Source organism: Piliocolobus tephrosceles, chromosome 21 (assembly GCF_002776525.5).
Source record: "Piliocolobus tephrosceles isolate RC106 chromosome 21, ASM277652v3, whole genome shotgun sequence".
NCBI lineage: Eukaryota > Metazoa > Chordata > Mammalia > Primates > Cercopithecidae > Piliocolobus > Piliocolobus tephrosceles.
This window is the reverse complement of record NC_045454.1, coordinates 1,996,997-2,012,726: the sequence shown is the minus strand read 5'-3', so window position 1 is coordinate 2,012,726 and position 15,730 is coordinate 1,996,997. Positions and strand designations below refer to the sequence as shown.

General features: G+C 53.9%; 2 protein-coding genes across 2 annotated transcripts in view; one reads left to right on the top strand and one right to left on the bottom strand.

Moving 5' to 3' along the window:
- Positions 1-830, top strand: part of SBK2 (SH3 domain binding kinase family member 2) — an 8,415-nt gene extending 7,585 nt beyond the window's left edge. Inside the window, exon 4 of the mRNA XM_026457565.1 lies at positions 240-830. Within this exon, the coding sequence (XP_026313350.1) occupies positions 240-830 (591 nt within the window). The remainder of the gene's footprint in view (positions 1-239) is intronic.
- A 10,679-nt stretch (positions 831-11,509) lies between these two features.
- SSC5D (scavenger receptor cysteine rich family member with 5 domains) overlaps positions 11,510-15,730 on the bottom strand; it is a 27,859-nt gene continuing 23,638 nt past the window's right edge. Inside the window, exon 12 of the mRNA XM_026457591.1 lies at positions 11,510-13,309. Coding sequence (XP_026313376.1) covers positions 11,604-13,309 — 1,706 coding nt within the window. The 3' untranslated portion in view covers positions 11,510-11,603. The remainder of the gene's footprint in view (positions 13,310-15,730) is intronic.

Sequence of the window (15,730 nt, the reverse complement as noted above, 5' to 3'; positions counted from 1 at the left end):
CCACAGGCCTCATGGGGTCACCCCAGGCCCCACTAAACCCACAGGCCTCATGGGGTCACACTAGGCCCCAATAACCTACAGGCCTTACAGGTCACACTCGGCCTCACGGGGCTATTCACCGTCTTCCTTACCGGCCTCCTTAGTGTCCTGGGCCCGCTTCCTGGGCAGAGGAGAGGCCTCGCGGTCTCGGTTGCCTTCCGTGGCCTCGGGGCACTGGGCCCTGACCCCTCTCCCCGCAGGTGGGCCTCCCACAGCCGGCAGTGCACCGCTGCGCCGCCCAGCTGGCCTCGGCCCTGGAGCACATCCACGCCCGCGGCCTGGTGTACCGCGACCTGAAGCCGGAGAACGTCCTGGTGTGCGACCCGGACTGCAGGCACTTCAAGCTGACCGACTTCGGCCACACGAGGCCTCGCGGGACCCTGCTGCGCCTGGCCGGGCCGCCCATCCCCTACACGGCCCCCGAGCTCTGCGCGCCCCCGCCCCTCCCCGAGGGCCTGCCCATTCAGCCCGCCCTGGACGCCTGGGCGCTGGGTGTCCTGGTCTTCTGCCTCCTCACGGGCTACTTCCCCTGGGACCAGCCCCTGGCCGAGGCCGACCCCTTCTATGAGGACTTCCTCATCTGGCAGGCGTCGGGCCAGCCCCAGGACCGTCCTCAGCCCTGGTTCGGCCTGGCCCCCGCGGCCGACGCGCTTCTGTGGGGGCTGCTGGACCCTCACCCCCGAAGGAGGAGCGCTGTGAGCTCCATCAGGGAGCACCTGGGGTGCCCCTGGAGGCAGCGGGAGGGTGAGGCTGAAGAAGTGGGAGCGGTGGAAGAGGAGGCTGGGCAGTGAGGAGGCCCCGGGGGATGCAGAAAGGGAGGCTGCCCCATCCAGGCGTCCAAGACCGACGGCTTTTGGTTTCTCCTCTGTGTGTTTTCATCCATGGGGCTTGGGATTCCCCTCTGCGTCCTCCTTCTCCCTCCTCTCTGCAGGCTGCATGCCTCCCTGGGTCCATGGGGGCCTCAGACCTCTGCATGTCCCTCCATACCTGCCGCTACCTTCCCCAGGGTCTCAGACCTCCGTGTGTCTCTCGGTACCTGCCGCCACCTTCCCCAGAGTCTCAGACCTCTGTGTGCGTCTGGGTACCTGCCGCCACCTTCCTCAGGGACCTCTGCACTCGCTGTTTGCTCGGGACACTTTAGGCTCATCCCCTCATTCCTGCGTTTTCATTTCCTTTTTGAGACAGGGTCTCGCTCTGTCTCCCAGGCTGGAGCGCAGTGGTGTGATCTCTGCTCACTGCCGTCTCGAAATCTACAGCTCAAACAATCCTCCTGCCTCAGCCTCCTGAGTAGCTGAGACTACAGGCATGTGCCTCCACTCAAGGCTAATTTTTAACTTTTTTTAGAGATGGAGGGATCTTGCTATGTTGCCCAGGTGTGTCTCAACTCCCAGCCTCAAACAATCCCCCTGCCTCAGCCTCCTGAGTAGCTGGGACTACAGGCGTGCGCCACCATGCTCAGCTAATTTTTAAAAATTTTTTTAGAGATGGTGGGGGGCGAGTCTTGCTATGCGGCTCAGGCTAGTCTCAAACTCCTGGCCTCAAGTGAGTCTCCCACCTCGGCCTCCCACAGTGCTGGGGTTACAGCTGTGCATCCTAAAGGCTTCCTGTCTGCCTCCTCATCCCCCCACTCTATTATTTCTCTAGAACATGCATCCTCTTCTCACTGCATGGCTTACTTTTTGTGGTTATTTTGTGAGCTCCTGGAGTTGGAGGTCTTTGCCACCTCCCATTTGCTGAAGGACTCGTGGACTCAGCCATGGCCTGCAGCAGGGGTCAGGAAATGTCTGTTAAATAAATGAACCCGTCTGGTGTGGCGCGGCCTCCTCTCCGTCCCTGTCCTCCCGCCGTCCTCTCTCCTTCTCTCTGGCCGGGTCTCCCTCCCACGTGGCACCACCCTCTCTGTGATGTGTTTTGCCTTCTCTCGCCCCAGCCACTCTGCAAATAAACTCTGTCTGGCACTCAGATCCCAGTGCTGCTGCGAGTCTGTCTGCTCGGGAACGAGAAGGGGAGTTTGCATCAGAGGGCGGGTGGAGGGGGGTGGGAGGTGCAGAGGTGGAGAGACAGAGACACAGAGACACAGAGAGCAGTAGAGATGGAGAGAGACAGAGACACATACACAGAGAAACAGAGAAATGCGGGAGAGAAAAAGAAGGAGAGATGCAGATAGAGAAACACACACACAGAAAAAGAAACAGGTGGAGGAAGAGAGCGAGTGTCACAGAAACAGAGAGACACAGACACATACAGAGATAGAGAAACGGAAAGAGAGACAGAAACAGAGAGATGGAGAGAGACAAACACACAGAGAGATGCAGACAGAGACAGAGAGGAAGGGAGAGAGAGAGACGGAGGGGCAAGGATGAGCCGCCTGAGCTCATGGTGCTGCCTGAGCCTCCCCGCTGTCCTGTAGGGTATCCTGGCCGCAGAGCTGTGGGCAGGAGGGAGTGAGCCACTTGCTTCTAAGAATCCCTTTCCTTTACCAAACCAGTTTGTGTGCTAAGAACGGAATGAAAAATACGGTCCTCAAAGCTTCCATCAAGGAACTCTATATGCATGTGTGCGTAAGTGCGTGTGTGTGTGTGTGTGCGTGTGTGCATGTGTGTGAGAGTGCGTGTGTGCGGGAGTGTGCGTGTGCATATGTGAGTGTGCACATATGTGCAAGTGTGAATGCCATGGGAGCATGAGGATGTGTGCACGTGTGAGTGTGCATGTGTCCGTGTGTGTGTGTGCAAGTGAGTGTGCATGAGTGTGCGCATGTGTGCGAGTGTGAACGTCCTGCGGGTGCATGAAGTGTGTGCATGTGTGTGATTGAGTGTATGTGTGTGCATATATGAGTACAAGTGTGCACGTGTGTGCAAGTGTGTGAACGTGTATGCATGTGCATGTGTGAGTACGAGTGTGCACGTGTGCAAGTGTGAGGTCATGTGTGAGCACGAGTATGTGTGCACCAGGGTGAGTGTGCATGTGTTGCCAAGCGTGTATGTGTGTGCATGTACGTGTGCACGTGTGTGCAAGTGACTGTCGTGTGTAAGCATGACTATGTGTGTGCCAGTGCCTGTGTCTCCACGAGTGTATGTGTGCACATGTATGTGTGCATGTGTGCAAGTGTGAATGTCGTGGATGAGCGTGTGTGTGTGTGCACATGTGTGCAAGTGTGTCATGTGTGAGCATGAGTATGTGTACACCAGTGTGAGTGTGCATGTGTGAGCATGAGTGTGTGCACGTGTGTGTGCATATGTATGTAAAGGAGGGAGGACGGGGTTGTGTGTGTCTCACTGCATGTGGATAATACAGCTTTGTGCCTGTTGTGTGTCCATGAGCATCTGAGCTTGTGTGTGCTGACGTACTTGTGTGTATGTGGGGTGAATGTGACTCGCAATGTGTGGACATCAGATCCGTGTGTGTGCGCGCACATGCCTGTCAATGTGTAGCCAGGGTGGGAAGGTCACGCAGGCGCCGCGGGCGGGCGCCGCCTGGGCCCTCTCTCCTTCGCACCTTCCTCCTCTCTCCCTGGCCGCTGCTTGGCAGCTGCCCTGTTTGCAAACACTCTGTCTTCCTCTCGGCGCCCTCCTTGGCCTCAGGCCCAGAGCAAGGCTACAACTCGGAGCTGGATCGTGTGTCACGCACTGCCTGGCCCCTGCATACCCCGCAGGGCCCCTGCTGCGGCCACCGAGGTGTTGCCTGGAGCAGGACTGACAGCAGGTGTTCTCCTGTGGAGTGACCCCAAGGAGCTTCTGAATCCAGGTTCGAGCCATAGCGTTGGGCCTCTGACCTGGACAATCCGGGTGAGCTTCCTGGAGTAGGGATCATTGGAGAGAAGAAGACAGGTGTCAACAACGGGAGTGGGGGAGTGGGGGGTGGGGGTGAAATATTTCAAGACCTCCTGCCCCTTTATCTGTGAATCTGAAATAACCTGAGCTGTTAGGCCAAGAATGTGTCCCAGAAAGCTGGAGGTGGCTGGGATGTGGCATGCTGGGTGGGAGTGGAGACTGGGCAGGGGGCAGCGGGGGACGGGGTGCTGATTGCTGGCGGCAGCTGAGGATTATCTGGAAGGCGATAATGACCAACTTGTCACCCGGCGAAGCGCAGGGGAGGGACATAAACTTCCCAGGAAGGGCCTGACACGGACAGGCAGGCAGGGATGACACTAATTAAGTAATGGTTGGTGCTGGCCGGAGGCTGAACCCCAACCAGGGATCTCAGAGGTCACACCTGCTCCCCGACCTGTCCCCAAGATGGTGACGGGGGTCCCTGGGCTCACCCCACGGGGCAGCCAGGTTCCAGCCACGCCCACACACCAGGCCCGGGGGCAAGGCCCAGAGTCGAACCCAGCTAGTCTCCGGCGAATGGTCCCTGCTGTTAACCTGCAGGGAGGTCCTGCCGCACTCAGCGGGAGGAGGGGCTTGGGGGCGTGGGGGTGAGGGTGTGTGTGCCGGTGAGTGTGCGTGTGTGAGCGTGAGGGAGCTGTATGTGTGGGGGTGAACATAAACGTTTCAGATTGAGTACGGGTGTAGGTGTGACACCCATGAGGATGAGTGTGAGATTGTGAGATTAGCGTGTGTGAGAGAGACCAAGACGCCGTATGAGAAAGAATGCATGTGTGTGAAAGAATATAAAAGCATTGGCTGGGCGCGGTGGCTCAAGCCTGTAATCCCAGCACTTTGGGAGGCCGAGACGGGTGGATCACGAGGTCAGGAGATCGAGACCACCCTGGCTAACACGGTGAATCCCCGTCTCTACTAAAAAAAATACAAAAATCTATCCGGGCGAGGTGGCGGGCGCCTGTAGTCCCAGCTACTCGGGAGGCTGAGGCAGGAGACTGGCCTGAACTCGGGAGGCGGAGCTTGCAGTGAGCTGAGATCCGGCCACTGCACTCCAGCCTGGGTGATAGAGCAAGACTCCGTCTCAACAACAACAACAACAACAACAAAAGCATGGGCAGGCACGGTGGCACATGCCTCGAATCCCAGCACTTTGGGGGGCCGAGGCAGTCGGATCACGAGGTCAGGAGATTGAGACCACCCTGGCTAACATGGAGAAACCCCATCTCTACTTAAAAAAAAAAAAAATACAAAAAATTAGCCGGGTGTGGTGGGCACCTGTAGCTACTTGGGAGGCTGAGGCAGGAGAATGGCATGAACCCAGGAGGCAGAGGTTGCAGTGAGCCAAGATGGCTCCACTGCACTCCAGCCTGGGCGACAGAGCGAGACTCCGTCTCAAACAAACAAACAAAAATAATAGAATATAAAAGCATGAGCTGGGCACGGTGGCTCACGCCTCGAATCCCAGCACCTTGGGAGGCTGAGGCGGGAAGATGGCTTGAGGCCAGGAGTTTGAGACTAGCCTGGGCAACTTTATTGTTTATAGTTTATTGAAAGTTTGTATTGTCTTTTTTTCTTTTCTTTGTTTTTGTTTGGTTTTGTGTTTTGTTTGTTTTTGAGACAGAATTTTGTTTTTGTCACCCAGGCTGGAGTGCAGTGGCGCAATCTTGGCTCACTTCACCCTCCGCCTCCCGGGTTCAAGTGATTCTCCTGCTTCAGCCTCCCAAGTAACTGGGACTACAGGTGCCCAACACCACGCCCAGCTAATTCTTGCATTTTTAGTAAAGACAGGGTTTCACCATGTTGGCCAGGCTGGTCTTGAACTCCTGATGTCAAGTGATCCTCCTGCCTCGGCCTCCCAAAGTGCTGATATTACAGACGTGAGCCGCTGCACCTGGCCTTAGTGATTTTGCTTTTCAGTATCATTATTTAAGAAACACATTTTGTAAGGCTATAGGTGCCATACATAGTGATTCCTCTGATGGATCTGGGCAAAGTCAATTGAAAACCTCCTGGAAGGGATTCACCATTCTAGACGTCATCATGAAGGACATTCGTGACTCAGAAAAGGAAGTCAAAATGTCAACATTAACAGGAGTTTGGAAGAAGCTGATTCCAACCCTTATGGATGACTTTGAGAGGTTCAGGACTTCAGTAGGAAGTCACTTCGGATGTGGTGGAAATAGCAACAAAACTAGAATTAGAAGCGGAGCCTGAAGATGGGATCACATTCCTGCCATCTCATGATAACACTTGAACAGACAAGGAGTGCTTCTTATGAATGAGCACCAAAAAAAGCAGTTTCTTGAGATGGAAAGTACTTCTGGTGAAGATGCTGCGAATGTTGTTTAAATGACAATAAAGGATTTAGAATGTTAATAAACTTAACTTGATAAAGTAGAGGCTGGGTTGGAGAAAATTAACTCCAACTTTTTTTTTTTTTAGAGTCAAGGTCTTGCTCCATTGTCCCGGCTGGAGCACAGTGGCGCAATCATAGCTCACTGCAGCCTCCATCTCCTGGGCTAAGTGATCCTTCCATCTCAGCTTCCCAGGTAGCTGCGACTATAGGTGCACTCCACCACACCTGGCTAATTGTTTTTTTTGTTTGTTTGTTTGTTTGTTTGTTTTTGAGACGGAGTCTCACTCTGTCGCCCAGGCTGGAGTGCAGTGGCGCGATCTCGGCTCACTGCAAGCTCCGCCTCCCGGGTTCACACCATTTTCCTGCCTCAGCCTCCCGAGTAGCTGGGACTACAGGTGCCGCCACCACGCCTGACTAATTTTGTTGTATTTTTAGTAGAAACAGGGTTTCATCGCGTTAACCAGGATGGTCTCGATCTACTGACCTCGTGATCCGCTCGCCTCGGCCTCCCAAAGTGCTGGGATTACAGGCTTGAGCCACCGGGCCCGGCCGGCTAATTTTTAATTTCTTCCTACAGACAGTGTCTTGCTACGTTGCCCACGTTGGTCTCAAACTCCTGGGCTCAAGTAATCCTCCTGCCTCAGCCTCCCAAAGTGCTGGGATTACAGGCATGAGCCACTATGCCCGGCCTGACTCCAATTTTGAAAGAAATTTTTACTGTGGACTAAATATTATCAAATAGCATCACATGCTACAGAGAAATCTTTCATGAAAGAAAGAGTCAATTGATGCAGCAAACTTCATGATTGTCTTATTTTAAGAAATGGCCACCCCAGGCTCCAGTAACCATCACCCTGCTCAGTCAGCAGCCGTCAACATCAAGGCAAGATCCTCCACCAGCAAAACGATTATGCCTTGCCAAAGACTCAGGCGGTCATTAGCATGTTTAGCAATAAAGTATTTTTAATTAAAGTATGTAGTTAAATACTTTTTTTTTCTTTCTGAAATAGAGTCTCGCCCTGTCACACAGGCTGGAGTGCAATGGCATCACCTTGGCTCATGCAACCTTCGCCTCCTGGGTTCAAGCAATTCTCCTGCCTCAGCCTCCCTCCTGGGATTACAGGCGCACACCGCCATGCCCAGATTAAATACTTTTTTTAGACATGATGCTATTGCACACTGAATAGTCTACTGTATGGGCTGGGGCAGCGGCTCACGCCTGTAATCCCAGGACCTTGGGAAGCCGAGGCGGGCAGATCACCTGAGGTTGGGAGTTTGCGACCAGCCCAGCCAACATGGTGAAACCCCATATCCACAAAATTACAAAAACTACCCGGGTGTGGTGCTGCGCATCTGTAGTCCCAGCTACTCAGGAGGCTGAGGTGGGAGAATCGCTTGAGCCCAGGAGGTCAAGCCTGCAGTCAGCGGTGATTATACCACTGCACTCCAGGCTGGGCAACAGAGTGAGACCCTGTCTCAAAAACAAAAAAAAAAAAAAAAAAAAGGCCAGGTGTGGTGGCTGATACCTGTAATCCCAGCACTTTGGGAGGTCAAGGTGGGTGGGTCAGGAACTCCTGAGGTCAGGAGTTCAAGATCAGCCTGGTCAACATGGTGAAACCTGCCTCTATTAAAAATACAAAAATTAGCTGGGTGTGGCGGCGGGCGCCTGTAGTCCCACCCACTGGGGAAGCTGAGGCAGGAGAATGGCTTGAACCCGGGAGGGGGAGGTTGCAGTGAGCTGAGATCCAGCCACTGCACTCCAGCCTGGGTGACAGAGCAAGACTTTGTCTCAAAAAAAAAAAAGTAAAAAAAAAGGCAGAATTTGCTTTGGTGGCTCTGGGCAGAGCATGAGATTCCGGGTTTATAAACAGCTTCCACGTGAGGCCAATGCTGCAGGCCCGTGGGTCACATTTTGAGGTGCCAGGAATATGAGAAGATGACTTTAGAGTGTGGATCCAGCATCAGACCCAGCTCTCACTCATGCAAACCGCTTACCTGCTGTGTTCTTCGGACCCTCCTGTGTCAGCGCTCATAGGAGACCATGTCCAATGCCCAGGGAAAATCAAAGATACGTGTCTTCCTTCATACCCCTTATCTCATGAAGGAAGTCCTTCTGCTCCAGCTTTGTTCTGTGTCTGTGTGTGTGTGTGTGTGTGTGTGTGTGTGTACCATAACCGCTGTTGAACTTCATCAAATGTTTTCTGCGGTTCTGTGTCTGTGTGTGTGTAGCATGTACCATAATGGCTGTTGAATGTCATCATATGTTTTTCTCTGTGTCAACTGAGCTTGCTGGGCCTGTGCAGCTACTGTTTTGGGCTCATTGCAAGCTAGCAGGCAAAGGATCAAGCTCAGCTGTCCCGTGGGAGGTGTCCGGAGCCAGGGCCAGCAGTGGGCGGGGGCTGGCCACCCATTCTGGCTGTGGGCCCTGGGGCCAGATGTTTGGGCTTAACTGCCTGGCCAAGCAGGGATAGAGTGACTGGGTAATTAAGCACTACCTTCTACAGAGCTGGCAGAAGGTGGCAGGGGGTGGAGGGGCCTAAGACCAGAGTGCCCCACAGCACCCCCCTCCACCTCTGGCCTGCAGAGAGGGGCCGGGAGCCCGAACCCCAGGCTGGGCCCTCTGTTACTTTTGATGGGGGTGACCCAAAGCCAGGGTTCATCCGCTCCCACCTGGACGTGGAAAAGGAGCCGTTTTCTTCCACGTTGGGGTGCTGCCCTGTGACCCCCCGACTACCCAGGGCAGAAGCTCTCCCCTCAGCCTCCCCAGGGAACCAGTCAGCAGTTATTTAAGTCTCGGGGCTTAATGAGATCTGGGGAACAGAATTCTCAGCGTGCTCCTTTGCCCGCTGGCAGGAGCACACAGTCCATCCATCAGGACCCCCCGACATTCTCCGCCCCCCTCCCCCCGCCACGCAAGTAACTGGACCCTGGTGGCCTTTGCAGGTCTGCGGGGGCGCCAGCCTCCATCACCTTCCACGACCTCTGAGCCGAGAGAGGAGGAGGAGGAGGAAATGGTTTCCTGCCTGAGGCTGCAGGAGCCAGAATCAGAGTAGCGGGATCTTCCAAGATGGCCCCCAATTTACAAACCAGCCAGCTGAGGCACAGAGATGGGAAGGAGCCCACCCACGGTCGCTTGGATTGGGGCAGTCATGGAAGCCCTAATCTGGAAACCCAGACCACGGTCAAAGCACGGAAATTCAGATCACCGAATTCAGGGTTTGAGTCCCTGGCTCTGCTGTGTGCCCTTTGGCAAGGGGCCTGCCCTCTCTGAGCCTCAGAGTCCTGTCTGAAACGGGGATCAAAGTTCCTCCCTCAAAGGGCTGTGGTGAGGACTGGATGTAGTATATTAAAAGTCCCTGCAGTGTTAGCACAGAAAAGTGCAGGCAGGTGTGGTCGCAAGCGCTGTCGTTAACCGAGCACATTCTACACGCCACGTTGTCCTTATCTGCATGGCCACGTTTAATCCTCACAACCCCACGAGGCAGGTGCTATTGCTCTCCCCATTTTACAGGTGAAAAAACTGAGGCTCAGAGAAGGGAGGGAAACTGCCAGAGTTCCACAGGCGGGACATGGTTAAGCCAGGACTTGAACCCAGGTCAGTCTGACACAGCTATGGAATATTTTCTTTCTTTCTTTCTTTTTCAATAAAGATGGGGGTCTCACTATGTTTCTGGTCTGGAACTCCTGGCCTCAAGCCATCCTCCCACCTCGGCCTCCCAAAGTGCTGGGATTATAGACATGAGCCACCACGGCCAGCCGAAATAGTATTTTAAAAGCAAGGGCGCTGCGTGCCAAGCATGGCCCACCACGTGTTCCCTGGGTGATCCGGGGCGCATGACCAAACCTCTCTGTGCCTGGATGCCCAGATCTGCAGAATGGGGATAAATACAATAATTGCTTTCACACGACGGGCACTTGTCAAGAGCCAGCGTAAGCACTCTCCTAGCTATTAACTTATTCAATCATTACAGCAACTCCATGAGGTGTGTGTACTATTATTATCCCTGTTTTATAGTTGGAGAAGATCAGACCCAGAGGTTAAGTAACTGGTTTATGTTTACTCCTAGCAAGGACTCAGACGCAGGAATCCAGGCTGCAATACTCACCTCCTCATCTGCTGAGCCTTGGTAACAGTACCCTCCTCGGCAGGCACTCGTTAAGACAAAGTGACATCACCATCCATGCAAAGCCCTTAAAACACAGCCTGACACATAGGAAGTGCCCAAGAAATTAGTCAGGATGATGATGATGCTGCTGCACTCTTTCATTCAAAAGATATTGGTTATTGAGTGTGTCCTCTGCATCGGCTTCTTTCCTAGAAACCGGGCTTCCATCCATGAACAAGGCCAAGTTTTTGCTCACATGAAGCTTCATCATGGTCACAGCCATCACCACGATCATCACCACCGGGATCATCTTTACCACCATAATCACCAACATCATCACCATCACCATCATCATCATTACCATCATTGCCTCATCACCATGGCTGTTCCTTCACAGTCATCACCACCATGATCACCTTTCACACCATCATTGCCATCATTATCACCACCACTACCACCATCACCATCACCATCAATGTGACCATCATCACCATAATCACACTTATCGCCATCATCACCACCACCACCATCATTACCATCGTTCCTCATCACCATGACCACTCCCTCATGACCAGCACCATCATCATCACCACCATCATCATCATGGTCATTGCCTCATCACCATGACAATTCTCTCACGATCATCACTATCAGCATCACCATCATTTCACCATCTTCATCATCATCATCAACATTCCCACCATCACCACCACTACCACCATCATCATTACCATCATTCTCTCATCACCATGACCACTCCCTCATGACCAGCACCATCATCATCACTATGACCATCACCATCATCATCACTGTGACCATCACCATCATCATCACCACCACCACCATCACCACCATTTCACCATCTTCATCATCATCATTACCACCATCACCACCACCACCACCATTATAGTCACTGCCTCAACACCATGACCATTCCCTCATGATCATCAGCATTATTTCACCGTCTTCACCACCACCACCACCACCACCACCACCTTACCATTCTCATTATCATGATCCTCACCACAGTGATCGTCATCCTATCACGATCACCATCAAGATCATCACCATCATCACCACCCTCATAATCATCTCCATCGTCAACACCACCTTGCATGGCACCTGGGCTATTCACATATCAAGATCAATCTTGTGATTCTATCTCTCTAGAATTTCCCAAAAACACCATCCACACCTTGTTTTAATTAGACACTTTGGTTTTTTTTGTTTGTTTGTTTTGATCAGGAGTGTCTTATGCCCCTCAAATCCTGGAGAGGGTCACACGTCTCCCCTCAGAGGCCTTTCTTCTTCCTCTGGGGTAGTGGTGGTTGGTACAGGCATGCTGGTGGTCCAGGCCATCTCTGCCAGTCTCTTCATGGCCTCACCCAGCTGCCCCAGACCCTGGGCAGCCTCTACCAGCTGGGTCAGCCCCAGCAGCAGGGCTTGGCGCTCCTGCCGGTCCTGTTCCACGACCTGGGTCAGTCTCTGCAGCTGACCACCCACATCCCTCACAGCAGCCACCAGTTCCACCAGGGCAGGTGGCTCACAAGCCATGACCCTTACAGGTAGTGTTGGGGCCACACATGGACCATGGGGGCCTGGGCTCTGACCAGGGGTTGGCCCTAGGGTGAGGGGGTCAAGGGGAGGATGATCCAAGGGGTGGGCTATGGGGGAGAGGTGGGGGTCAGGAGACATAGTGAGGTCAGAGGCTGAGTGTGGGGTATGGGTGGGTGGAGGAGTTAGGTTGGGGCTCTGGCTTCTGGGTGGCTTGAAGTCCTCAGTGGACAGTGGGCCCATGCTTGTGGCTGTGGCGGACCTGGAGGGGCTGGACTCCAAGGCTGGAGAGGGCTCTAAGGTGGGCATCTGGGATGTGGAGGTGTGAGGGGCAGGTGCTGTGAAGGTCAACTGGGGGTGCAGACTGGGCCTGACTGTTGGTGCTAGAGTGGGAGAGGAGAGTTCTGTCCCCAAGGAGGTTGGAAGGGACTTAGTAGTGATGATAGGGGTTGAGGAAGGGTCAGGAGTTGTGGTGGGGTGAGGGGTCGTGGTGGGGTCAGGAGTCGTGGTGGGGTGAGGGGTCGTGGTGGGGTCAGGAGTCGTGATGGGGTGAGGGGTTGTGGTGGGGTGAGGGGTTGTGGTGGGGTAAGGAGTTGTGGTGGGGTGAGGGATCATGGTGGGCTGCATGGTGGTGACGGGTTGAGGGGTTGTGGTGGGGTCAGGAATCATGGTGGAGTGAGTGGTGGTGGTGGGATGAGGGGTTGTGGTGGGATGAGGGGTTGTGGTGGGGTGAGGGGTTGTGGTGGGCTGCATGGTGGTGAAGGGTTGAGGGGTTGTGGTAGGGTCAGGAATCACGGTGGAGTGAGTGATGGTGGTGGGTTGAGGGGTCGTGGCGGGGTGAGTGGTGGTAGGGAAGTGAGGGGTCACAGTAGGGTTAGGGGTTGTGGTGTGGTCAGGGGTCACGGTGGGATCAGGGATAGTAGTGGGGTGAGGGCTTGGGGAGGGGTCTGGGGATCTGGAATATTCCGAGACTGTACTGGAGTATGGAGTTGTGACCAAGTCTGGGGTTGTGTCAGATTCTGGGATCTGCTCTGAGGTCGGGGAAAGGCTGGTCACCTCCGACGGTGTAGAAGGGTCAGAGGTCAGCTCTTTGGGCAAGGTGGGTAAGGGCGTGGGCGAGGGCTCCGGGGTCAACGCTGGAACCACACTGGAGTCAGGGGTGGACAAAGCAAAGTCAGGGCTTGTCAAGATGAGGTCGGGGTTCGTCTGGGAGGTCGGGTCTGGGGTGGGTGGTGAAGTGTCTGGAGGGTCAGAGGTCGCCTCGGGCGTCAAGGCTGGGTGGGGCGTGAGCTCTGGACTGCAGTCAGAGGTCAGCGCTGGGCCTGGGGGTCCTGGAGAGGCGGAGGGACCTGGGGACGGGGTTGGGGGCGCTGTCCTGGTCGCAGCGGGCCGCGGTGGCCGGCGCTCTGGCCACGGTTTCCTCGGGGAACCTGGAGGAGGAGGAAAGACAGACTGACGGTCTGAGGTCAGCCGGCTCCGCCCACTACGCGTCCCGCCCCGCCCCTCGAGGAGTCGACCAATGGAGAGGCGCAGAGCCTCGAGACGTCATGGGTCACCGGCAGACTTCACCCGGCCCTAGGGCCCCTCCTCCCTGCCTCCTCCGATGTCTCCAGGCGCCACCTGGTGTCCTCCGCTGCGCAGGGGCACGCGGGTCGAGGGAGTGGGTGCAGGAGGGTGAGGTGAGGGAGGGATGCGGGGGGTGCTGGGGCGCGGGAGGGGGCGGGAGTGTTCAGAAGCGTGCAGCATACGAGAGGATTCCGAGACAGCGGGGGACTGGGAGATGTGGGGAGCCGGGGGACGCAGGGAGACCAAAGATGCTCCGAAGGGTAATTTTTAGTAATGGAAATAAATACTTTTATGGAATTTTTTTATTTTTTAAAGATAAGGTCTGGCTGTGTCTCCCAGGCTGGAGTGCGGTGGCAAGATCATAGCTTACTGTAAAGTCGAACTCCTGGGCTCAAGCGTTTTTATGCAATATTTTTAAACAATCAAAACTAATCCAAAAGATCGACAGTTAACCAAAGTCAACATTTTAACCAAAGACAGGATCCAACGGGGCCAGGATTAGGGTGAGCCCAGTGAGGCGGATAGGATCTTGTCTTCAGTTACATTTTTGATGAGTTCATCATGGGTTTTTTAAATTTGGCATTAATTTTCATTTTCAAAAATATTGTATTATTATTATTTTTTTTTTTTTTTGAGACGGAGTCTCGCTCTGGGGTGCAGTGGCATAATCTCAGCTCACTGCAAGCTCCGCCTCCCGGGTTCATGCCATTCTCCTGCCTCAGCCTCCCCAGTAGCTGGGACTACAGGCACCCGCCACCTCACCCAGCTAATTTTTTTGTACTTTTAGTAGAGACGGGGTTTCACCGTGTGAGCCAGGATGGTCTCGATCTCCTGACCTCGTGCTCCGCCCGCCTCGGCCTCCCAAAGTGCTGGGATTACAGGCTTGAGCCACCGCGCCCAGCCTGTATTACGATATTATGTATCTTGACTTTGGCGTTTTTGGCACCCCCTTAAATTTTGGGCCTGAGTAGCAGGAGGAGCCTGACCCTCTTCTGGGGCTGGCTTCCAAGCGAGTGCCAATTTTATCCCCATTTTACAAATGGAGGAAATTAGGGCAAGAGGGCAAGTGACTCACCCAAGGTCACACAGACACAGTTTGCAAGCTGCAGGGCTAAGACTTGAACCCAAATTGTTTGCACATAGAGTCTAGGCAATGAAATCCCACGTCCGCAGTGATGGGAATGCGCTGTGATCTACAGTGCCAGTACAGTAGCCACTGGCCACATGTGGCTACCAAGCCCTTGAAATGCAGCCAGTGTGAATGAGAAACTGAATGTTTCACTTTCTTTTCTTTTCTTTTTTTTTTTTTTGCTCCACCTCCCAGGTTCACGCCATTCTCCTGCCTCAGCCTCCCGAGTAGCTGGGACTACAGGCGCCTGCCACCTCGCCCAGCTAATTTTTTGTATTTTTAGTAGAGACGGGGTTTCACCGTGTTAGCCAGGATGGTCTCGATCTCCTGACCTCGTGATCCGCCCGTCTCGGCCTCCCAAAGTGCTGGGATTACAGGCTTGAGCCACCGCGCCCGGCTCATTTAACTTTAAACAGTCACTTGTGTTGGTAGCTACCGTATTGAACCACACATATCTACAGATTCCCACTTGTTCCTGCAGGGTCTTTCTGGCGCATGCCTTCCCCACCTTGTCCTTTGTTTGCAGGATTGGAGAAGCAGTTAAGTAAAGGGCTTGTGCTCAAGGCAGGCTGTCCGAGTTTAAACCCCAGCTGCACGGCTTACCTAGCTGGGTGACCATGGCCAAGTTACTTCACTGCTTGAATCTCAGTTTCCTCCCCACCTATAGACTGTGGATGAGCAATGTATCTCCCTTGCAGAGTTGTCAAAAGGACTCAGGGAGATCGTGGTTGTGCAAAGCACTTAGCGTAATGTCTAGCATGGAATAAGCACTCTCATAATCATTGATGTCAGAGTCACTGACGTCTGTGCCTCAATTTCACTCACCTGAGAAATGGGCAAAATTATAGATCTACGTCATGGAGCTCATGCAGATTTCCTTCCCTCCCTCCCTCCCTCCTTCCCTCCCTCCCTTCCTTCCTTCCTCCCTTCCTTCCTTCCTTCCTCCCTTCTTCTTCTCTCTCTTTCTCTCTTTTTTTTTTAACAGAGTCATTCTCTGTTGCCCAGGCTGGAGTGCAGTGGTGATCTCAGCTCACTGCAACCTCTGCCTCCCAGGTTCAAGCAGTTCTCCTGCCTCAGCCTCCCACGTAGCTAGGATTACAGGCGCCTGCCACCACACCTGGCTAATATTATTATTATTATTATTATTATTATTATT